The following is a 25805-nucleotide window of genomic DNA, read 5'->3' on the forward strand; positions in this document are numbered from 1 at the left end:
TGTGGAAACAGTTATATTCTTTGTTGCCAAGTTTCCTTACAGCTATGCCAATGTGTACGAAGTGATGTTGTACAACTTGGAGTTCAAACTCATGCAAGGAAGATCAAACTCAAGTTGGGTATACAAATGCATCGCATGGGTCATGGATGGGTATGCAGACCTATTCGCTGTGTCTAGGTACCATGTGGAATGTTCCCACTATCAATGTTGTAGATCAAGTGTAGGCAAGATTGGCTATGATCAAGATCTATATTTGAAGTTGATGGCATGATCGAGCTTAATTTCATACACTTAGGCTAAGGGTTAATGTAGAGGAGGAATGTCACGTGACCATTGGTTGGTACAGGTTACTGAACATGCAAATCTAAAATGTTGTGCAAATGAACGTCATTGGTTGCAATGGAGGAGGTGTAGGTGTTAGTGGGCTCACTGCATAGATATCTATCTGTGTGGACGCGGGGGCTGAGTTGGGTGGGTCAAAATGTGCCTATGGATTGATCTTGTGTGGGATGCTGAGCAAGCGCGCTACACTAAAAATATACTGAATGACATGATTAAGCAAACTTGAAAATTAGATCAAATATTTAAAAGTTAAATGAGAATTAGAATGTTCAATTCTAATTCCATCTCTTAAGGTGGAATATCAAATTCTCATTTTAGGTCCAAAATGTGAATCTGAATTCTAATTCTCAATTCCAATTTGGTGCGCTGAAACTGAGAATTAGAAATTTTAGAAAATTTGTTGATTTCAATTCTAATTCATTTCTTGCGAACAAATGAACCCCTTAGACTGTGTGGTGTTCTAAAGTGTTTTTCCAGACAATATACTCCACAACATACTGTATATTATCTCATATAATCTTTACACATGTTTGTTTTCTTCTTATTAAAATTTCTAACTCGCATGTTTTAAAAGTGTTTTCCCCACCTTTTATTCCTTTTCAATGCCAAACCAAAATAAAGAACTCAAATACATGTCGTAAATTTACATTAACCTTTTACATAGATGGAAAAGGTGGGACCTGCACCATCATTGATGAAATCGCGGAAGGCCAGAGGAATCTGTCAAATTTTCACTTTACACATTGTCCGCCAGATGCTTACGACCATGCTTTCCTCTTTGGTCCAAAATAATATTGTACCATTAGTAGTATTATCCATAATAATATTGTACCATTAGTAGTATCATCCATCGAGTCGATTTCAGCCTCCTTGGCGCTGTTAACGCCAAGGGCACGTCATTCGTTAAGCAAGTTGTTTGACTAGGTGTACGAGGTCCACTTTAATAAAATACAAATGCGTGTACCTTCTCATATGGGGGGTTTGAGTGGTGGAGAGCTTTTGCTTGTGCGAACACTCTTTCTCGTCCTCTGCAGAAACCACGAATTGAAGGGAAGAGAATGGCGAGGGGAAAGGTGCATCTGAAAAAGATTCAGAACCCTGTTAATCGAAGGGTTACATTCTCCAAACGCAAGGGCGGACTGTTGAAGAAGGCTAAGGAGCTTTCACTTCTATGCGATGCGGAAGTCGGCCTTATTATTTTTTCGCCCACCGGCAAGATTTACGAGTCTGCGAAGCCCAGGTAAGATATCCCCTTTTCCCTCTGGTTTGTAATCTTAATCAAACGACAAATTCTTTTTGTTTTTCTACCGAGGTGTGAACATTTTGAAATTTAAAGATTCATAATTACACACAGATAGATCCAGAATAGATCAATTGTGAGTACTTAGATTTCATTCTAAGAGTTCCAAATGAGAGCCTCACAGCTTGTCATAGTATTATAACGTTTGAGAGCTTTGTAGACTCAGATGGGTTTAACACGTTTTAGATAATATTATACCATAATGTGGAGTCATTTAGATCTCATAAAATAATAACTTTGGCTCCCTAGCCAGTTCGCCCTTCTTCCACGCAATTTATAATATAATTTATAGCTCTTAGATTACATATAAAGAAAAAGAAAAAATGAGTTCTCCAGCCTCACCAGGACACATGTTTTTACTGAAAATGTTATAGTAGGTGTAGTTTCTTCTAAAATGCATAACATATACTGACATCATTATGATTTACCCTAGAAGGGGTGGAAACAATGTTTGCATTTAATTTTTAAATACTAAATTTTTATTCTATCTCTAGCGTTTGTTAAAATAAGATTCCTAAACATATGTAGATTTATATTTTTAATTTTTATACATTTCTTCTTTATCTTTTCTCTTATATTTATAAGAATATCTATATCTATATTTTGGCCTCATCAATTGGGAAGATTAGTTAATGGTTATCTATTGTAAATCTCTAATTACCTTTAGTTTGCTTTTGTCTTTTGCTTCTCTAGAATAGAATGTTTCTATTCTTTACAATGTTTTCTAAGGGAACATCATATCATTCTTTTATATAAATTGACCATCTCATCTCTGTTAATAAATAAGAAGCAAGTATTTATCAATTATTTCTGGCAGAGCTAATACTTAAATTTTTTCGAAAAAAATTATAAATTCTTTTTGAAATTATTTGTTTAAATTTTTTCAAAATTTTTTCAGTCAATTTCTCTAAAACCCACCTAGGATTTTCTACCTGGAGAAATTCAAATCAGATCACAATCTTGAACTAGGGTTTAAACCCTCTATGAATCGCTAGGCTGATGAAACATTACGATTTCCATCAAATACGACTCTGGTCGTTCACCTTTTTCCAGACATTTTGACTGCCATTTTTTTACAGTCTCCATTTTTGCGTCTTAGACTTGCTATACTTTTAGCTCGTTCGTAATTAAGACCTGCAAGCCATCATTGCGCATTTGAAGAGAGGATTCTATTAGGTAGAATTCGACAAAACTTAGTGTACCTCGTACCGTCTCAAAATGAGTAGATTTTAATGCAGGCGGGAAAAGTGATTTAATTCTATTTTCTTTTTCTCTGTAGTGTATATATATATATATATATATATATATATATATATATATATATATATATAATTATTATTATTGTTTTTTGTGAGACAAGTATTGAAAACGATTCGAGAGCTGTGTTAAATAAGAGAGATTCACATTTGTAGATAATGTCGCGACTGAAGTTTGGATTTTTTTCAATTAATTATAAAAAGTGGTATGAGTTATTCGGTTTTATTTCCTTTGATACCTGTTTATTGGAATGTGTATGATTTATGGTTTATCGGAATATGGGTGTGATTTCTTATTAAATACAAAATATCTCACATGCAGCCATATATCGTTATGATTTGAAATTCGCAGCATTTGCATCACAATAATTACAGACATTGGCAGTTCATTGGAAACTTCAGATTATAGGGGGATTCTTGACACGTTTACATTTGTTTATTTATTAATTTTTGTGTTTTATTTTTTAAACATAAGAAATGTATTAGTGTGATCAGTAATCTTAGTCTGAAGTTTATATATATATATATATATATATATATATATATATATGAGGTTACAAATGAGGTAATACACTGAATTAAGAAAGATACAAGTCTATAATCATAATAGTCTAAATATAACTTTAGTAATCACAACAATACTACCACCACTCAATCAAGGTAATAAAAAAAAACTCATCAAAATCTATCTTTATTTTTCAATCTGAAAAGTGAATTGTTAAACACCTCATTTTAATTAATTTCTTATTCTTCAATATTTTTTTTTTTTTTGGTAATTTCTCAAATTATATTTTTATATTCATTCTCCATCTTCTTTGAACATACAAAATTGGTGCAAAGAACAAATAAAAGTTTACACTCATTCAGATCTGAATACCAGAACTCCCTGGTGGGCTCATTGAGAACCTTTCAACTTCATCTGTAGACCAAGGGCCCATTAACATTGCAAGCAATATTTGATTGCTTCAACCTTAGAGTTTTTGTCCTAGAAAATGAAACTATGAAGGAAATCAAATTAAAGCAAGGCATGTTATTTTGCATATCCATTCATTCTCTATGGATTTGGTTCTAGCGATCATTCTATGAACCCCAGTCACAAATGGATGCAAGACTAGGAATATGTCAATAATGTGGAGTGTATGCAGACTTTGTTGGCAGTATGACCAATCAATTGAATAAGGTGAGATATGTGGTTGTCATTTATGGCAAGATAAGTTTTGTAGTTTAGTTATGATTATTTGCAAAGGAAAATTGTCTAAGTATTGGACAATGTTACAACAGCATGACAAGATTTGTTGATAGCGGAATATTCTCTTGCACAGTTAACCCTAGATGCATGACATCATCCTAATGATGCATACCAATGCACATGTTCATATGAGCAACCTAGTTCAAGTTATGGAGGAAATACTGATGCAGTTATTTCACAGTGTAGAACAGAGCATGTTAGTAAACTGTGTTGAACGACTTGAAGAATTGTTTTAATTATCAAATCTTGATGAGCTGACTCTAAGGATGATATGTGAGCCGACTAAGGAAGAATTTATTAATATTTTTGATATAAGTAAAGAACCTCAATTGTGAAGTTAAAAGGAATGCGATGATATACTATGTGATGCGAGATATGATGCAAATTGAAGTTACCCCTTGCATGAAGAACTGACAATCAAAGGAAGTGCGAAGTACAACAAACGATCTAGTGTTGTATGTATATCTATTCTCTTGAAGAACTCAATTGCATAGTTCCATGTTAAGGCAGTGGGCTCTTCTTGCACACATTTGTATATGATCTACCAACTCTTAACAGGGTTGAAGCAACTCCTAATAGGGTTGAGGCTTCTAACAAGGCCTAGTCTCCTAATAGGGACTCGAGACACTATACATTCTTCATAGACTCCTAATAGAGTCAATATCCTTAATTGAATTCTTTGTATAGTGAATCATCTTGTGGGTTTCATCCCCACCGGGGTTTTCCCTTGGCCAGGGTTTCCCTAGTAAAGAAAATATGGTGTTATGAGCTCTCTTTGTGCATGGTCGTTTATATTGTTCAGCATCATTGGTTTACTTCCTTATGTGTGTATTAAAGCAATTAATAATATCCAGTTGTGGGCAAAAAGATTGAAAATACTGATTTACCCCCCCCCCCCCTCTCAGTATCATCTATTTCTAACAATTGGTATCAGAGCCTACTTATTCAGAAGAGGCTTAACAACTTGAATAAGATCCCTATGGATATGGAACAGTTGAAGAAGAATCTTAAAGAAGCTCTTGAACAAATTGATCTCCTTACTGATGAAAGAGATGATCTAAAAAATAGATATAAAGATGCAAAAACTTACATTGGTGAACTAAAGGACAAGATAGATGACCTGAAGCAAAAAAGACCTAGTGAGCAAACCAGTGATGATGATATTGAAGATCTAAAGAAAGAAAACGAGATCTTGAAACATGAGAATAACTACTCCTATATCAAAGATGGATAAGTTACAAAAAGGGTTAGTAGGTCAACCATGGAATATGTTATTAGCAAATGGGTGGTATGTTTAAGTTCTATGTAGTCTATAAAAAATACTATTATTGATGGTAGAACTAGGCCTTTTTGGGACCCTCATACTAGACTTTTGATGGTCCAAAAATAACTTGCCCTAGGACCACCCATTTGTTTTTGGGGTACTTTACTAGTGAATTATAGAACCACTTTTTTATAGAATAGTTTTGTCACTATAAATGATTGTTAAATTGAATTGTTAAAAGTCTCTTAATATTCTTAAATTACTATAATCAAAATTTAAAGTTTTATGTCAACATTATTTTATAAGGGAATCAAAGCTCTAATAGTTTCAATGAAAATGAGAAGGTTTAGGCACTTAGCTTTTGATACTACGATAAGGAAATGAATACTGATACTATAGGTATTTCTTATATTTTATTCAATGATGGTATTGAAATCAATGTCATAATGTTGATAATGTTGTTTGGGACCAATCATGTGTTCTAGAGTATTGATGCAAAGTGTAAAAATGTTTTCACTATTGTAGAATTGATTGGAATGATTGTAAGTTTTTAGAAAAAGTTAGTGTATCTGTAGTACTTTCTCATATTTAATGAACAATTATATTATAAAATACCTCATGGGGCTTGATGGATCACAAGGGTTGTGTTTCTCCTACATCCCCTTTTTTTAGATGAGATGTTTTGACCATGAAATAAAGTCAAAAACAACAATCATTATCTTGCGAATGACCTAGATAAATTTGACACAAACTAAGAGTATTTCATGTGCTTCAACAAAAATATTCCTAGAATGGTTCCATTATTTTGCATATGATTTATAGATTCAAAGTTAATTTTAATTAATGAATATTGAATAAATCAAAACCATGATTATTTTTCATATGATTTATAGATTCAAAGTTAATTTTAATTAATGAATATTGAATAAATAAAAACCATGACAATAATAAACCATAAAAATAAATATTAAATCTGTTCATAATCATAAGTGAAATAGGTGGAAGTTAGTAAAACTTGAACTTAAAATTTAATGTTTTAGGGACCTTGATTTTGTTTGGTGAAGATAAAATCTACGTCATTATGTTGACTAGTTAGAGTCATGGATGCCAAGATGCAAAATGAATGGACTACGATTAGTGTAATTATAGCATAGTTGGTGATTTATAATGGAAAATCTATAATAAAAAAATGTCACAAGGAATGAGATGTGGGGATGTTTGTGTAAGTGGTGATGGATGAAGAGATGAAACGCATGCACCTTTACACTAGTGTAATTTATTTGATAAATTATATTAAAACTAAGATACTATGTTAAAATTATCCCAAAACCAAATTAGAATTAATATTGGTATAAACATTTCATAATTCCACTTTTCTTGGAATTGTAAGTGGTAGGTTAATCCGAATATAAATATTACTTTAATATACAAGAGTCTCACAATGATTCATAAAAATATCAATATTTATGTAGATAAAAAGGATATTGAGTCGATGTAATGTAATAGACCAAACATGATTTTTGAATAGTGCTCGCAAGCATGCATGCCCCGAATAGACTTGCAATGAAAAAGGAATAGGCACATAATAAGTTAATTTTATCGCACAAGTAAAAATGACATTTAGAACTTCTTATGTATACATGATAAATGCCAAGTTTTAAGGACCTTGATTTTGCTTGGTGAAAGATGAAATCTACATGTCATTAGATTGGATCAAGTTAGAGTAATGGATGCCAAGATCCAAAAATAATGGACTACGAGTAATGCATTATAGCATAGTTGTTGATTTATAAAAGAAACTCTATAAAAAAATTATGTAACAAGGAATGGGATGTGGGAATGTTTGTGTAAGTGGTTATGGATGAAGAGATGAAACACATGCACCTTTACACCTGTGTAATTTATTTGATCAATTATAAAAAAACAAAGATACTATGTCAAAGTTAGTCCAAAACTAAAATAGAATTAATATTGGGGCAGTTCAGCTTCCCTTTATGTGGTTGGCCCTATTAATTAGAGTATAGTAAACTATTCTTGAAACAAAGCAAAGCTCACTAATATACTAGATCCAACTATTCTCGTTCTTACACCATAGTCAATGGTCAAGTACTTCTAGGATCAACTATTCGCTACAAGTCAATCACCTTCTCAAACTATGATCACATCTAGATCAAACTCTCTTATCACTACTCACTGATTCTAAGACATGTTTGAAACAAACCTCAAATAGACTCTCCAACAGTCACAAGATCCTTAAAAGAATCATTCCACAATAAAAAATCACCTTACTCGACCTTTTATATTATACAAGAAAACTTTTCGACTCCAGTGAAGAGTTGTAGGTACCATCCTAGCCGTAGTTTTTCTCTCTAACCAAGGGCTTTTGCAATATCAGAAGTCTCTTAGATGTGTGGGTGAATTGTTTTATGGTTTATTATTATTATTATTATTTACTATTTTATTGTTATAACATATCCGTAAACTAGGAAATAGTTACTATTGGTTAATGTGAATTACAATTACATATCTATTGTTAAAAAACTTAATTTAGAAACAGTTTTTGAGTACTGATTCACCCCCCATGTAGTACACACCTTTCCAACAATTGGCTCAGTCCTCTAGAGGTAAAGTTTAACAGCTTGAGAGTAGATCTAAGAATATGTAGAGGTCCCGAAGGGAAAAATTATTGGAAGAAGATTTGGATGCAACTAACTATTAGATATAGGATTTGAAATCCTCATTTGCAAAGAGGAAAGAACCGTCAGAATAACTATAGATAATCTTGGATAATATAGAGGAACTATTTAAAAGTATTGCGAATTCTAAAGAAGTTGATGTAGTAGATGTAGATCTAATAGAAAGGAATAATGCCTTGGAAGAAGAGATAATTCAAGCTAAAAAGGAGCTTGAAAGTTGAACCCTAAAAATGAGTGAAAAAGAATGAGGACAACTGAAGGTGCCAAAGAAATTCTTGAGATAGATAAGTGAAAAGTTTAAAGATCAAGAAAAGAAAAGGATGCTATCATTCAAAGGTTGTAGCAGGAGAATAATACCCTAAATGAACAAGCAAGTGAAAAAATTGATGGTAACGTGTAGATACTCACCGAAACTGAAAGTTTTTGACAAAAGGTTGAAAGCTTGAGGAACAATCTGGAAATTGAAAAAAAAGTCAATGAGAGGCTCAAGAAGTTTGAGCTTATCATGCTAGAAGTTGATGAGCAACTGAAAAATCAAAGAAGACAAAGAGATACAATAGGTCGAGGACATATCCGTGTCGAAATTTTTGAAGTTATAGAATCATCCAAATTGGGAGAAGAGAACCTTTCACAAAATTCAGAGGAACTTATTAGCATACAACGTAAGAAACCTATTAAGCCTACTTCTTACAACTATAAAAATCCTGGTCATACATCAAATATTTGTAAAAGTAGATCAGTTATTGTTCCAAGAGGTACACCATTCAATAGACACTACTACAATTATAACAAGTTTGTACTCCAAGGACCCACTATTCTCTATAAGTTAATCACCTTCTCAAATTGTGATCACATCTATATAAAACTCTTATTACTACTCCCTAATTTTGGGACATGTTTGAAAAAAAACTCAAACAAACTCTCTAGCAGTCACAATATCCTTAAAAATATCATTCCACATCAAGGATCTACCATACTCCACCTTTACATTAGAGAGGGAAACTTTTCGATTGCAGTGAAGAGTTGTAGATACCGTCCAAACTACAACTTTTCATTCTAACCAAGAGTGTCTACAAGACAAAAAGTCACTTAGTTATGTGTGGGTATTTTTTTACATTGTAATTATTTTGTTTTACTATTTTACTATTACAACACATCAGTAAATTAGGAAATGGTTACTATTGGTTAATGTGAATCATGTTGAAAACAGATTGATACAAGTATGATAATGTGTTTCAATCATTGTTTTATCATTGATGTCAAACCTACTACTTGTTGGTAAGACAATTACTTAGAAGATTTGAGTGCTGTCATTTATTTGATTGATGAAGAGGATTTTGATCAAATAACATAATAATAGCATCTAGAGGAAAGGTTGAGTTATGATATGGAAAAGGAGTACAAGGATTAGTTAAGATAGTGATATTATAGTGCATTGATAATCTACTTAAGGTTGCAAAGGATGGTTACACTGATTAAGTTCAGAAGAACACGTATGTCTACCAAGCACCAAAAGCAAGTCAATACCAAGTGTTAGCATTATGAGAAATATCGAGAATTTGATGAATCTGAGTTGACAAGTTTGACTTCTTGGATTGTGTGAACTATGTGGAAGATAAGCTTGTTGAGCTAATGGCACAGAATTCACGGTAAACCGTTTTGAGGCAAATTCAAAGAGGATTGAAGGAGAATTTTCTAGAAGGGAATAAAATGAAATGAGGGGTAGATTCATTGAATCCTACCTAATCCAACCTAACCCTAAAATGGACGATGGAGGATGAACAACAAAAGATCTTAATTCTCTATTTATGGAGAGGACTGGTTAGAAGAAAAGTTTTTCATGTGCGAGAACCTAGGGAAGACAAGGAGTCTAGGATATTGCTTCATTCAGTGACCTAAGAGAAGAAACTGCATTGGAAAGCAAAACAAAAAGGCTTAAGGGTATGGATGCTTAAATGGTGAACAAGCTATTAGAGTTGAAGTGTGTGAAAGCCAAGTAGAATGAAGGACTGAAAAAGAGATCTATAATCTACAAATGGAGTTGTAAGTTGTTATTAGATCAAGCCTAACTGTTACTTTCTAATCATTATGCCAGTTGATGCAAGAGCATACAGTAGTGTAAGGGCAATCCTTTATCACCCAAAAATACGCTTAGTGTTAGTTTATGTTTAATGTGTTTTCATTTCTGGATACCCATTTGAGTCAAATAAAGATTCCAACTCTCATAGTTCCACTATTGATTTTTTTGGTTAGAGTTTTTGAGCACCTTGGGATACGTACCAATAGAGGAAATAGTTTATTTTGTAATTGAGCCATAATTATGATGAGTTAGAGGGTGTAAGTTGGAGGGATGATTATAATTGTAATTTAAAACACTCCAGAAAAAAAATCAGGTCAAAAGGCTTTACAGTTTGAAAGTTATAGCAGTTTTAAGTTGCCTGGAGACCTCCTAAGATCACTTCAAAGTCAGATTTGAGGCACTAAACGGTCTCGTACGGGCCCAAAAAATGGGGGACAATCAAAGCTTGTTTATAGGCCTATAGAGTGCTTGGAGAGCTTTCCAGAAATGTAAACGATTAGTTAATCAAAGTCCCAGATCAAAAGTTATGCCTCCCGAAAGTTGAACTACTATTTCTGAATTCTTCTAATTTTACACCGACTTTTGACGTGATTTCTAGAACCTTCTATTTTGGCGGTAGATGCCAAATAGCATATTCTAGAATTTATTCCCAACCCTAAACCTAATTGGGGTTACTTAAGAACATTTCTGGCATTTTAAAGGTAGTTTTTTTTGGTGGAGTTTGGGAGAGGGTACTATGAGGAAGATTTTTCTCCAGAATCAGACCATTGTAAGCCCGTAGGGCATGTCTTTGAGTCTGTTTTCATTGTAATGAATGTAATAGCATATCACTTCTGATAATAATATTTCCCTTTTCCTGTTGTGCTCATTTTGGTTGTGGTTTGTTCCTTCATCAAGTGGTATCATAGCGGGTTTTCCTGAGTGTGTAGACAGAGCGCTAACTGTGAGGCAGTTTGCACTAGGACTGTGTGGTTGTGGGTTTGATACAAGAAGATGCCTCCATGAAGGGAGCATGGTGGAAGGGCTAGAGTTGCTAGTCCTGAGGTTAGAGCCCTCCAGAGACAAGTTCAGGCATTGCAAGAGGAGATTCGTAGAGGGATGAATGTTGCCATAGGTGACAAAAGTGAGGAAGAAAATGAAGGAGGAAATATTGGACAAGAAGGGGAAGGAGACGGAGAATTCCTAAACTAGGCGGAGGAGAAGCTTTTAGGGCCATTGCCAAGCTTGGAAAAAGACCTAAAATTGACGTCAGCATGTTTTTGGGAAATCTAAACCCGGATGAGTTGATTGACTGGATCAATGAGCTGGAGGAATATTTTGAGTATGAGGATATCGGGGACCCTGCGAGGGTTAAGTTTGCGAAGGCCAAAATTAAAGGCCATGCCAAAATCTGGTGGCAAAAGATTTAGTTGGAAAGAAATAGAAGAGGAAAGGAGAAACCCACATGATGGGATCACATGGTGGACAAACTAAAGAAGCTGTTCATTCCTGTTGATTACGAGCTTGATTTGGTCAAGAAGATGCAAGGGTTAAAACAAGTGGGAAAATTTGTCTAGGAATACATAGGAATTTTATCGAGTCCTTATTTTTATGTGTTTTTCTTACAAATAGTTTATTTATATCTTGGGCACGCTTTTTATTTTATTTTTTGTAGCATGTTTGTCAAGTCGACCCTTTTCTAAACCTTTGAGACATTTTCCCTAAAGCCCATTATAAGGTTAGTCTTAGGTTATTGTAGGCATGCATCTTGGATTTTATTTTGTATTGTGAACTTTGGTTGAGGTTCTTGTTTTCCATTTCGGAGCTGGAAGATCCTCTCTATTTGATAAATGTAATTTTGGTGGTACACAGTCACCCTAATCTGCCCTTTTTAATTTCTATATAGTCTTCTCCCTCACTGTACTTGTTCCCACTGTACATGGGCATATGAATATGTAACTAGCATGAGAGTTTGTTAAAGATTTATTGTGTTCTACAACACTATGATCCTTCAAATAAAAAAGATTTTTGAGTTCAATTTGAAAGATGCTAATGAGATAGGGAATTCAATAATTTCCCAAAGCACAAGAAAAAATTTCAAGTCAAGGCTTAATGCAAGTTTAGGTTTAATAGAATAGAGAAGGATGATGGAAAGTTTATAAAACTACTACATGTCTCTTGATGATCAATAGTATATCGCAAAGGATGTAGATGTGGGAGATTTAAAAGAGAAAGAAGCTGAGCTAGGTTGCGGGGTCTATTGTGATTAGAATCGTGAGAAAGGATGGCTTGCACCAATAGCTAGCTAATGAGTGAAAAGAAAGACTTCTTCCTGCTAGGTGACTCCAATGATAATGATTTACAAGGTCAACCGTGTTGGAGTGACTCATACGTAGCTGCACTTTGCATGAAGCATGTATGTGTACGAGTGCTTCAATTCTTGAACCAAGTATATGGTGGCCATCAAGCAGTGACTGCCATGTACAATACCTGTGTGGTGACAAAGAAACTGAAGGCATTAGCATGACCAAAGGCATCCATGTGATTGAAGGCGTCCGTGTGACCAAAGGTGTTCACGCGATCAAAGGTGTCCACATGACCAAAACCACTGCGTGATCAAAGGCATTCGCATGACTAGAGGCATTTTATACTGAAGGGAATGATAGGATGACTAGAGTCATCCACGTGATTGATGCCAAAGGTAGTGATGATCCTTTCACCTATGATGGGTGCTTTAGTTGGCTAACTATTACCGCTGTCACTGATAGCTGGTAGATTGTTCTGTAATCTAACCACTTGTTTACCGAATCTTGCAACAAATTTTAGTTTGCATAAGTTGCTACAAGATTCGTGAAGAATGTATGAGGAATGTAAGGTTGATTGTAAGGTAATATGGGCTTGTGAAAAATTCTAGAGTGTTGTATTTAAATTTCATAGACTGTAACACATAAGTTTTCTCAGGGTTTTGAGTGGCAAGTTTTTTCTCGAAAGGGTTTCCTACGTCAATTCTTGTTTTCTTTGTGTCTTGTGTCTTGTATTTTTACTCTCTTATTTAGGTGTGCATCTCTAAAATTTTAATTGTTTCTCATTTTCTTGTAAATTTGGCATTCAGAAAGCATTTCCGCGTTGTTGCTTTCCTAACAAGTGGTATCAGAGCCTGGCCATTTGTGTTATCTTTGTAGGGTAGGGTTTGGTTTTTTTGTGCCAATTTTTGTTTCAATGGGAGTTTTCAAGCTTTTCTTGTAAATTGAGATGGCTGGTATGTCAGGAATATTCGACATTAAAAAGTTCAATGGCATAAACTTTGAGATGTAGAAACTTTGGTATGTCAATCAAAATCTGTGGATCTTTGTGTCTGGCAACAGACCTTCTCATGTGAAGCAAGAAGATTGAGATCTAGTAGATCAGAAGGCTAGAGGACAGAGTCTTGTGGATTTGGTTTTATTGAATGTCCATGAAGAGAAAACCACGCATTCCTTGTGAAAGAAGTTGGGAGACATTTATCAAGGAAAATCTTTGGTAAACAAAGCTTTTCTTGAGAAAGCAATTGTACTCCCTGAAGATGGACAGAGGAACGGTTGTGGAAGATCATCTAAACTCACTCGATATGGTGATTGTACAGTTGACATATGTTGGCATGTCTTTTAGTGAAGGCGTTGCATATTACTGCTGTGCTCATTGCCTGATTCATGAGATCACTTGGTAATGGCCATCAGAAACACAACTACCCATCTAAAAATGGATGAAGTAGTTGTTGCACTTCTATTAAAGGAGATGTGAAGGAAGTCCTTTGAAGCAGCCAAAAAGCTCTCATTGGAGGAGGCAATTCTAAGGACAAAGGAAAGAAGGACATGAAGTCAAAGTCTCAGGAGTGATTTTCCACTCAAGGAAAGAAGTCCAAGGTGAAGTATTGGAACTGTGGGTAGAAAGGTCATATCTAGAGGGACTATAAGGAGGAGAAAAAGAACAAGAATAAATATACCTTCGACACTAAGTCTTCTCAAACTAACGCTGATGCCTTAGTAGTAGCCTTGGCGATGCCTGTGTCTGATAATATATGGTTGGTGGAGTGGGAGCATCATTCCACATGATGTCCCATAAAGAGTGGTTCTCAAAGTATGAACCATATGATGGCAATAAAGGTGTTTGTGGTGAGTGATTACATGCTAGAGATCCTTGGAAGAGGAAAAGTCAGAATCTATTTCCTCGATGACAAAGTAAAGGGAGTGATAGAGTACTTCATATACCCGTTTTGGCTCAAAACTTACTTTCTGTCAACAAGCTGAATAACGAGTCCATGGTGGTTGCAAGATAACTAGGGGTTCTATAGTTTTAGCTAAGGGTGAATACATTGGACCACTATATAAGCTAGATACCAAACCTATATGTTGTAATAGCTTCTCTATCAAGTCTGATAAATCTCATATGGCAACATATGGTGTAAGTGATTTGGAAGTTAAAGTTCCTATTGAGAAAAAAATGCTCTGGCATTACAGGATTGGCCATATTGGCAAGAAATGTTTAAAAACCTTGAAGAATAAAATCCTAGTTGAGGGGTTGGTTGATTGTAACCTTTAATTTGATTTTTGCGAACATTGCATCTATGTAAAGAAAAATTGTGTAAAGTTTTATTCTAGTTATCAAAAATCTTATGGTTTGGTGGACTATATTAACTTTGATGTATTTGATCCTTTGGATGTTCCTTATCTATCTAATTCAAGATATTATGTATGGTTCATTGATGATTATTCAAGAACATTCATTTTTTTTGAAGAATAAATCAGAAGTGTTTAGTCATTCTAAGGAGTTTAAAAGCCTTGTTGAAAATCAAACCAGGAGAATGATTAAATCCTTAACGACGAATAACGATGGTGAGTTTTGCAATGTAGATTTTGATAAATTTTATGAGATCAAGCCGTTCAGAGGCATTAGAAAACACCTTATACTTTGCAACAGAGCTAAGTAGAAGAAAGGATGAATCAGTCGTTGATGGAGAGAGAATGGAGCATGTTGGGAAGTGCTAGATTGGAGCAAAAGTTTTGGGCCAAAGCAATGGCTACAATGTATTACTTGTTGAATTGTTTTCCTACAACACTAGTTTGACAAAACACTTATGGAAGTATGGTCTAGTAAGAATCCCTCATTAAGACATTTGCGTGTTTTCGGCTCTGAGGTATACGCTTATGCACTTGAAGTGAGTAGGTCCAAGTTGGATAACAAAGTAGTGAAATGCATTTTCATTGCGTACGACATTGGTGTGAAGGGACACAAATTGTTGAATCTTCTCATTGAAAAAAGTGTTGTATTGCAAAAGTGTTATCTTCCGAGAGATGAAACCTATCTCACTAAACCACATCCAGAGAGGACAGAAAATAAAGAGGAAGCAGTTGAAATCCTTTTAGCTTCTAGAAGGGAGGTATTTCACACTCCAAATGAACTTGATAATGATGATCCGGAGTTGCTCAAGAATGAGGATGGGGAGAACTCGAGTAGTCATAGAAGTGATGAAGAACATGATCGTGAACTCTATGTTGAACCTCAAGAAGCTTCACCACTGGAAGTAAGGAGATCTACTCTAGAGAGCTTCCAACTTGATAGGTAGGGCTATTCACCAGAGAGGTTTAATTATTCTATGTTGAATATTAATTGTGCCTATGCTTTTTTTAAAGATATTGATGAGCCTAGGACTATAAAAGAAGCGATTAATATGTCAACTTGAGATTCCTAGATGGAAGCAATGAAGGATGAGATGAAGTCCTTGCAAAAAAATAGAACTTGGAATCTCGTAACCTTGCCTCAAGGTAGAAAGCCCATGGGATGCAAGTGGGTATTTAAGAAGTACACTCAAGATGGAATAATTGACAAGTACAAGGCAAGATTGATTGCGAAGGGGTATTCTCAGAAGGAAGGGATTGATTATGGAGAAATATTTTATCCTGTAGCCAAAAGCTTACATCCATTAGATTTTTGTTGTCACTTGTAGCGACACATGACTTTGAAATTGAGCATATGGATGTGACAATGGCATTTCTTCATGGTGATCTTGAAGAAGATGTTGGAGTTGATGAAATCCAACTCCGAAGATGCCCAAGATCACCTGCATGCAAAAACCTATCAAAGGGAAACCAAGGAAGGAAGAGCGTGGAGCAAGGAAAAAACCCTAAACGGACATGAGAGAGAAAATATGCAAACACAAGAAAATTGTATTTATAATGAGAATATGTTTACAATGAGAGAGAGGCTGCTTATAAATGCCTCAAGGAAGCTTGTAGAACAAGCTGGAAGGCAGTAGAAGATAAGTTTGATTACCAAGCAAGCTTCCACAAAAAGGTGGAACATGCTAGAAGGGAACAAACTCTCGTGTTGTCAACAACTAACCTCTACAACTATTAAATACTAAATATTAAATAAATGCATTAACCTAAGTAAGCTTAAGTAAATAGAATAAATAATTAGTAATTAATTATTTACTCTAACACCCCCCCTTAAGTGCAACTTAGGGGAATGCCTTAAGCTCACAAAACTAAGAAATGCACAAATGCAGAATGGGTCCCAACAACGAGGCCATGTTAGTTACCCATGTACAATGCAAAAGATGCAACCTCTGAAAATGGGGAAAGAGAGAAAACCACGCGGGAAAAACCCTCCCCCAAAAAGAGGTAAGAACTTAGTGAAGAACTGAAGAAGCCTCCAACTAAAGAAGAGCATCATTGAAGCATGAAGAAGCCGCAAAAACTCTACCATCAAGAAGAAAACTGCTGATCTGAAGAACCTCCAAGGAAGAAGAAGGGGCAAACCGAGCATGTCTATATAGTAGATGATCCATCTCACCGAAATGCATAGGTAGCCAGCCATTGCAATTGCCTTGTATATAGGATCAACCATTGAATACATAGTTCACACTATTGAACCAAGGATGCATTAGAACAATAGCATAACCCCCCTTAATGCAAACGGGGTGAGATAATAGGCAACTAAGAAGGTGGGCCAAAAATCTCCTGCAGACGAACCAAGAACGACGAGAGAGGAAGAGGTATAGACACCTATAAAGACATGGTCACACTGACGCTACATGGGGCTAATGTCGTGGAAGGGACACTCACTTGACAAAGGGAGAATGCCTAAAATAGCAAACAACTATCCCCCCCATTGTGCTTTATAAAAATAGTGCATGTACAACTGACTCAAAAACAACGTTCATGAACCCGAAATGCAAAAGTGACACTTTATCTGAGTGCGTATACAAAAGTGCTTACAAATGATGTCTACAATGATCAGAACAAGGAAAAAGCTGACACAAAAGATAGAATAGCCCAAAACAAAAGAAACCATGCTAGGAAAACGATCCTCGGACCTAAAACACCCAAGATATCCACCATAGAGAAAAAATGCCAAAAATATGATAGAAAGAGCATGAGACAAAATCTAATGAAAAGGACTACATTTCTAAAAAGATGACAAAACCAGCTTGCCAAAAATATAACGTTTTCAAAAAACTGACATGGGACGCAAAAGATATGCACGACGGAGTCAAAAAAAAACTTCGGACTTCAATAGAAAAAATGGGCAATAAAAATGCATCAAAATCTGAAAATACTTACACCAATGTCTCTGTCTCAAAACTAGCTTTTTGGCGCTTTTTTTGGATCGGAAAAATACCTCCATATGCTCAAGTTATGGCCAAAAAAGCGCAAGTAGGTCAAAATGACCTTGAAGAGGTGCAAGAGGATGATGCAAGTGATGTCATGATGATGTCAGCAAATCACATCATTAAATTTGATGGCCTAGCAGCCGTCGCAGCAAAAATGAAGCCATGTGGCAGCAGGCTGACATGGCAGGGACCACGTGGCAGCCTTGCCACTTCTCTTGCGTTGACAGGTTGCAAAAGCTGTTGACTGCAGGTCCGTTCACTGACTGGGCTGTTAGAAGTGCCACGGAGGCAGGCGGAGGAGGAGCTGTTCACAAGCAGAGAGCGGGCGGACAGACTGGGCCGAGCGTAAGAAATTGGGGGCGCCCACTGTACAGAGCAACGGCGGTGGTGTGCCGGTGGTGGAGGCAGGAAGTGCCGCTGGTGTGGGTAGAGCCGAAGTGGCTCGCTAGCGGTGGAGGCCAGTGGGTGGTACCGCAGTGGTCTGCCGGTGCTGCCGTTGGCTGCGGAGGTCCGCGAGCCGTGCGGTGGTGGCCGTTGGGCAGTGTGCCTGAATTTTTTTTTTTAAAATTTTTTTCGGCTTTGCGTGTCTGTACAGTTCGTACAACAGCCTACAACCAATTTTTTTTGACTCCTGGAGCTCTGTCTCCAAAATAAATTTAAAATTTTTTTTTCTAGGAATCTTGATTACGAACGGCCTTCCGGATCCAATGGTAGTGTCCGTTTGGGTCCAAAGTGCTCTGAAAAATTGTTGTTCCTCTGATTTGAAAAAAAATGCACAAACAAACTAGGGTTTGTGACTCCAAATCACGGCTTCAAAAATCCTTCAACGAAGCAGCAGCAGGGAGGTTCTGATACCATGTTGGAGTTGATGAAATCGAACTCCGAAGATGCCCAAGATCATCTGCATGCAAAAACCTGTCAAAGGGAAGCCAAGGAAAGAAGAGCATGGAGCAAGGGAAAAACCCTAAACAGACATGAGAGAGAGAAAATATGCAAACACAAGAAAATTGTATTTACAATGAGAATGTGTTGTTTACAATGTGAGAGAGGCTGCTTATAAAGGCCTCAAGGAAGCTTGTAGAACAAGTTGGAAGGTAGTAGAAGATAAGGTTGACAACCAAACATTCTTTCACAAAAAGGTGGAACATGCTAGAAGGAAACAAACTCCCGTGTTGTCAACAACTAACCTCTACAACTATTAAATACTAAATATTAAATAAATGCATTAACTTAAGTAAGCTTAAGTAAATAGAATAAATAATTAATAATTAATTATTTACTCTAATAGAAGAGATATATATGTCCCAACCGGAGTACTTTGCAAGAAAAGGTAAAGAGCATCTAGTATGTAAGCTGAAGAAGTATCTTTATGGTTTGAAATAGTCACCCAGAATGTGGTATCAAAAGTACAACACATATACATTGTCTTTAGGTTTTACAAGATCTAAATCTGATCATTGTGTGTACTATAAATTTGAAGCTGATTGAATACTTATTATTGTTCTATATGTAGATGATATGCTTTTTATAGGCAATAGTAAGGGAATGATTTCAGACTTAAAATCTCAATTGCTCATGAAATTTAAAATGAAGGATTTAGGACCGACAAAATTTATTTGGGGATGGAAATAAGAAGGGGTAGAGTTGGCAGAAATCTTTGGCTTAGCCAAAGAAAATATATTAGCAATGCTCTTAAGGGATCTCATATGACTGATTGCAAGCAACAAGTTGTTCCAGTGTTACATGGAATGAAGCTCTAGTTAGCAACAATCCAAAATCTTCAGATAAGATTGAAGACATGAAGTGAAGTACCTTATGCAAGTGTTGTTGGAAGTCTCATGTATGTAATGGTTAGTACGAGACAAGACGTTGCTCTAGCAGTTGGAACATTGAGTTAGTTTATGGCGAGTCTAAAAAAGCCACATTGGGATTTTGTGAGGAGACTTCTAAGATATTTGAAGGGAACATCAACTACACATTCTGCTATCAAGGTAACTCTGTCAGATCAACTAGATCGGTTAACATTTAAGTCTATGTGGACACTGATTGGGTTGGGGACATTGACAGAAGAAGATCCACTAGTGGATATTTATTCATGGTAATGATGGTGCTATTAGTTGGATGAGAAAATGACAAAGTGTAGTTCTATTGTCAGCAACTGAGGTAGAGTACATGCTATCTATTCGTGCATGTGAGGAAGCAATTTTTCTTAAGCGCTTGTGCTATGATGTTGGGTATGATGCAAGAAGAATTACAATCTTTTCAGAGTGCATTATGTTTGGTAAGGAATCCTACTTTCCATGCTAGGACAAAGCACATTGATGTACAATATCATTTTGTATGTGACATGGTTGAAGATGGGAACATAAATTTAGAAAAGGTTTGCACTCGAGAATGTTGCAGATGTATTGACAAAGCCTGTGAACACAAGGTTTGGAAAAGAATCCTACTTTCCATGCCAGGACAAAGCACATTGACGTACAATATCATTTTGTACGTGACATTATCAAAGATGGGAAGGTAAATTTAGAAAAGGTTTGCACTCAAGAGAATGTTGTAGATATATTGACAAAGCACATTGATGTAAAATATTGTTTTGTATGTGACATGGTCAAAGATGGGAAGATAAATTTAGAAACGGTTTGCACTCAAGAGAATGTTGCAAATGTATTGATAGAAGAAGATCCACTAGTGGATATGTATTCATGGTAAATGGTGGTGCTATTAGTTGGATGAGAAAATGATAAAGTTGTAAAAAATAAATTGCAATACTTTAAAGAATTTGCTCAGCAACAACAAATGCTGAGTGACAATGCTCGACAGAAGAGAGTGTTGAGTAATAAGCAGATGGTGCTGAGTGAACTAGGCACACAAGGGCAACTCGACACAAGTGTATTCCAAGTGAGCTTGGCAGCAAAGGATGCTGAGTGAGCTCCGTCTCCACTGGCAGGTGGTGCTCGGCAGAAGAGGATGCCGAGTGAGTTCGGTAATAACTGAAGAGATGTAATCCAATCTAAGACTAGACCAAGTGGATAGTATAACAAGCTACCATTAAAACGCAAAGAGCTGAAGGATGAAGATTTTAACAATGAACTTTTCAAATGCAAAACATGCAATGATAAATAGAAGAAGAACAATAGATTGCCAAGTATGCTTGCTATTCAAATATGATAAAACTATTACAAAATCTGGGAGCATTCGGCTTCAACCAAAGAACCCTAAAATCTTTAAACTATTAAAACTTTAAACTTTAAACTTGCAGCTCTAATGGCTGCATACAACAATACCTAGAGCAATCACTGCTTTACAGGTGAAATCCAAAATCAACGAACTTACAAAATAACAAGAGGAAACACGTACAATTGCAGACACGAAAACAAACTTCCTTTTGTCTTTTGAACTCTAACTTGATCTACTGATCGACTTCTTTTCTCAGCTTTGCAACTTGCTCTTCTACAACTCTTCAACTCCTTCAACTAGTCAAATTAAAACATATCCATTCCTTTTTGTCTTTTGCCAAAAATGTTTTCCCTCTCATTTTTCAATTTTGAACTCACCTACCGTGCATTAGTGTTTCTGACCGTTCTGCTGGCCGTTAGGGTGGTAGGTGGGTGTTTGGCTCCAGGGGCAATCGACCTACCTGCATTTGATATTTCAATACTCCCCCTTTGTCCTGAGCCAAACAAACAAGGATCACTCTTGATCCAAATCAACTACACCAAGACACTCTCTTAGGTGTAAAAAAGTTCCAATGCCTAAAGAATTAGTAAAAATGTCTGCTAGTTGCTGCTCAGACTTGCAAAATTCCATTTTGATATCTTCATTCTCCACCAACTCTCTGATGAAGTGATATTTGATCTCTAGGTGCTTGCTTCTCCTATGGAAGACTGGATTCGTGGACAATGCAATTGAGGAGATGTTGTCACAGTAAATTGTGATTCCATCCTCTTGCCTTTAATTCAAATATTTCAAGATCCTCCTTAACCAAATAGCTTGACATGATGCTGCATTCTCTGCTATGTATTCACCCTCTGTTGTAGATTGAGCAACAATAGGTTTCTTCTTGGATGCCCATGAGATTGCACCCGATCCCATATGGAACATGTATCCAGAAGTGCTCTTCCTATCATGTAAACTTCCACCCCCAAATCACTATATGTGTAACCAACCAACTTGAAATCATTTTTTGCAGTATACAAAATTCCAAATCCTTTAGTACCATTCACATACCTTAGGATCCTCTTTTCCGCTTGCCAATGGGAATCCTTTGGCATTTTCATAAATTTAGAAATCAAACTTATTGTTTGTATCATGTTTGGTCGAGTTGCAGTCAAATACATCAAACTTCCAACCATACTCTTGTATAGTGTTGGATTCACACTTTTGCTGCAATCTTCCTTGCTCAACTTCAGACCTACTGCTGTTGGTGTTGGGGCTGCCTTACTGTTCTGCATTTTGAATCTCTCCAAGACCTGCCTTGCATATTTTTTTTGAGAGATGAAGATGCCCTCATGCATTTGTTCAACTTCTATGCCTCGAAAGTACTTCAAGAGACCTAGGTCTGTCATTTCAAATTCATTCTTCATGGCCTCTTTGAACTCACCAATTAGGAAATTGTCATTTCCAGTGAAGATCAAGGCATTAACATACAAGACAACAATCAACTCATTTCCATTTGCTGCCTTAATGTATAGTATGGGCTCACCATCGCTTTTGCTAAAGCCATTTTTCATCAAATGTGAGTCAGTCCTTCTGTACCATGCTCGTGGAGCTTTCTTGAGCTCATAAAGAGCTCTCTTCAATCTATACACTTTGTGTTCTTCACCTACAACTTCATAACCAGGTGGCTGCTGCACATACACTTCATCTTTCAATACACATTCAAGAAGGCAGACTTCACATCCATTTGATGTACTTTCCATTTGTGCTAGGCTGCAATTCCTATGACAACACACACGGTTTCCATTCTTGCAACCAGGGCATATGTCTCATCGTAATCTCTGCCATACTGCTGCTTGTACCCCTTGACCACTAAACGTGTTTTATGCCTATCTATTTTTCCTTCAGCATTGCACTTGTTCATGCAAACCCATTTCACTCCAATTACTTGTTTCTTGGGAGGCAAAGTAGTTAAATCCCATGTCTCATTCCTTTCAATAGCATCTATTTCCTCATCCATGGCATTACACCATTTCTCTTCATTCACAGCTTCAAAATAAATTGGATCGCTATGAGAAAATAATGCAAAATTTACACTTTCATCATAATCCTCATCATACCTTTCTTCTTGGTATATCTCCCTTAGACCTTTAGTCTTTCTTGGTAGTAGGGAGGCGAGAGTGGGATCTGAATTTTCAGTATTGCTGCTATTACTGTTTTGCATACTAGCTCGTGGTTGTCTTTATGTGCTTGGAGCTGTTGCTCGACATGTTAAGGGTTGCTTCCCTTTTGGCCTTTTTCTGCAATTCATGTTTGCTGCTCCATCTTCTTGCTGTTCACCAATATCATATTCTTCCTCTTCAATAGTAGGCACTTTACTTGAAGTGCTTGAGGATTCATCTATCGAGCAATCCCATGACTGATTTTCAAGAAACTCCACATCTCTTGAAATGATGATCTTCTTGTTAATTGGATCATATAGCCTCTAGGCCTTTGATTCTGAGTTGTACCCTGTAAAGATGCACTTCACACCTTTGTCATCCAGCTTTTGCCTTTGTTCTTTGGGCACATGTTCATATGCTACATATCTGAACACTCTCAAGTATTCAACTATCCATATGTTGCTTGACCATGTCTCAAGAGGAATCTTGTCACGAGCTGACTTTTTTGGACACCTATTGATCAAATATACTGCTGTTGCTACAGCTTCTCCCCAATATTCAGTTGGGAGTCCATTTGCTTTCATCATGCTTCTAGCCATTTCAATAATTGTCCTATTTTTCCTCTCAGCCACTCCATTTTGTTGCGGAGTATAGTTGGCTGTAAGCTCTTTTCTTATGCCATTTTTCCTGCAAAAATTTACAAACATATTGGAGGTAGACTCTTCTCCTCTTATCTGATCTTACGACCTTAACATAGTGTCCACATTTTTTTTCAGCCAGTGCTTTAAATGCAACCAATTTATCAAATGCTTCAGATTTGTTTTTCAAAAAATACACCCATGGCCTACGATTGAAATCATCTATGAATGTCATAAAATAAGAACTCCCCCTAATAGAAATAGTTTGCATAGGGCCTACCAAATCAGAATGCACCAATTCTAATGGTGCTCTAGCCCTTCTAGAATTTCCAGAATTAAAGGGAAGCTTATGTTGCTTATAAAAAATACAAGCTTTACATTTGTCATAGGAATCTACTATGCTCGGCAAACCATCTACCATTCTTTTCTTGAACAAAAAATTTAAACCAACAAAGCCAAGATGTCCATACCTGAGATGCCAAAGCTTGGAGAGGTCTTCAATCATGCTCCTAAGAGTTGATTGCTGATGTACTGCTGTACATGTATGCTTGGGAGGTGCAACATTGACTTGAGAAGAGAAACATGCCTCTATTTTCAACGAGAACATTCGGTTCTTTGTCGTTTGGACTGCTGCAAGTAATCCATTACTCCCATCCTTCTCATGAATGACACACTTGACATTTTCCATCAGCACTTTGTATCCATTTTGAATGAGTTGTCCAACACTCATCAAATTGTGCTTCATACCAGGGGCAAAATACACACTCTATATCTCCTTTTCACCTTGATTGGTGCGGACCATAATAGAGCCTTTGCCCACTATTGGAATGGTTCCATTATTTCCCATCTTAATTTTAGATTTAAAAGTCTTATCAATGAAAGAAAATAAACTTTCATTACCACTTATGTGGTTGTTACATCCACTGTCCAGGTACCATACCTCAGGGTTGCCTTCTTCACCAATGTTACACATGATGAAGGCTATGAGATTGTTTGCATTTCCCATGTTGACATTAGCCACATTAGCATTCTACTTTGATTGATCACCTTGTTTTTTCCAGCATTCACTTGCATAATGCCCATACTTATGACAGTAGTAGCATTTAACATTGCTCTTGTTGGAGTTGTAATTCTTCTTACCTCCTCTAGAGCTGTTTTGGGAGCTGCTTGCTCCCTCTTGGTTGCTTGCTTGTCCTATGCTTTCTGTACTAGCATTCCTTTGACCATTCCTTCCACGACCTCTACTTCTTTAGCCTCTACCGGAGTGACTTCTTCCTCTCCCCTTGTATCTTAAATTCTCTTGAGCCTTGAAAGATTGCTCTTGGGAAGTAGTTGCTGATCTATTTATCTGACACTCATGGGTTTGAAGAGTTCCCATCAACTCATCCGTGGTCAATGTTGGGAGGTCCTTTGCATCCTCTATGGTCATCACAAGGTTGTCATATTTTTAAGGTAAACTCCTAAATGTCTTCTCTACAATTCTTTGCTCATCATAATCTTCTCCATTTGATTTGAGCTGGTTTATCAAAGTGGAGATTCGTGAGCTGAACTCGGCAATAGGTTCATTATCCCTCATCTGAAGGTTCTCAAACTCTCTTCTAATCATTTGTAGCTTTACTACTCTGACCTTATCAGTTCCTTTGAAGTTTGTCTCGAGGATATCCCATGCTTCCTTTACATAATTTGCTGCTACAATCTTGGGAAAGACTGTCTCTGTCATTGTTGTCTCAATTAGACTTAATGCCTTAGCATCCTTTCTCCTTGACTCCTTTAGCTGAGTCATTTGATTGTTGGTAAGGGCAGCATACTGAGTTGGGTCTGTCACATCATTGAACCCATTAACCACAAGCTCCTACAAGTCATTTGCAACCATTATGGTTTTCATTTTCTTTTCCCATCTATCATAATTTTGTTCATTAAATGACGGTGGCTACTGCCATATCTTTCCTGCATCTCCTGCCATGGCAAATATCCTAGAAAAACAAATGCCCTAACTCACTGTGGATGTGGGGCCTCAAAGCTCTGATAC

At 36.4% G+C, this 25805-nt stretch overlaps 1 protein-coding gene across 2 annotated transcripts in view; it reads left to right on the forward strand.

Moving 5' to 3' along the window:
* Window positions 1-1314: 1314 nt before the first annotated feature.
* Window positions 1315-25805, forward strand: part of LOC149564742 (transcription factor CAULIFLOWER-like) — a 251007-nt gene continuing 226516 nt past the window's right edge. For both annotated transcript variants that reach the window (XM_089818337.1, XM_089818338.1), the window contains exon 1: window positions 1315-1582. In XM_089818337.1, coding sequence (XP_089674463.1) covers window positions 1401-1582 — 182 coding nt within the window. In that variant the 5' untranslated portion in view covers window positions 1315-1400. The remainder of the gene's footprint in view (window positions 1583-25805) is intronic.

The sequence above is a fragment of the Cupressus sempervirens genome, chromosome 3, assembly GCF_028749045.1.
Source record: "Cupressus sempervirens isolate cs-2001-9-10 chromosome 3, ASM2874904v1, whole genome shotgun sequence".
Taxonomy (NCBI): Eukaryota; Viridiplantae; Streptophyta; class Pinopsida; order Cupressales; family Cupressaceae; genus Cupressus; species Cupressus sempervirens.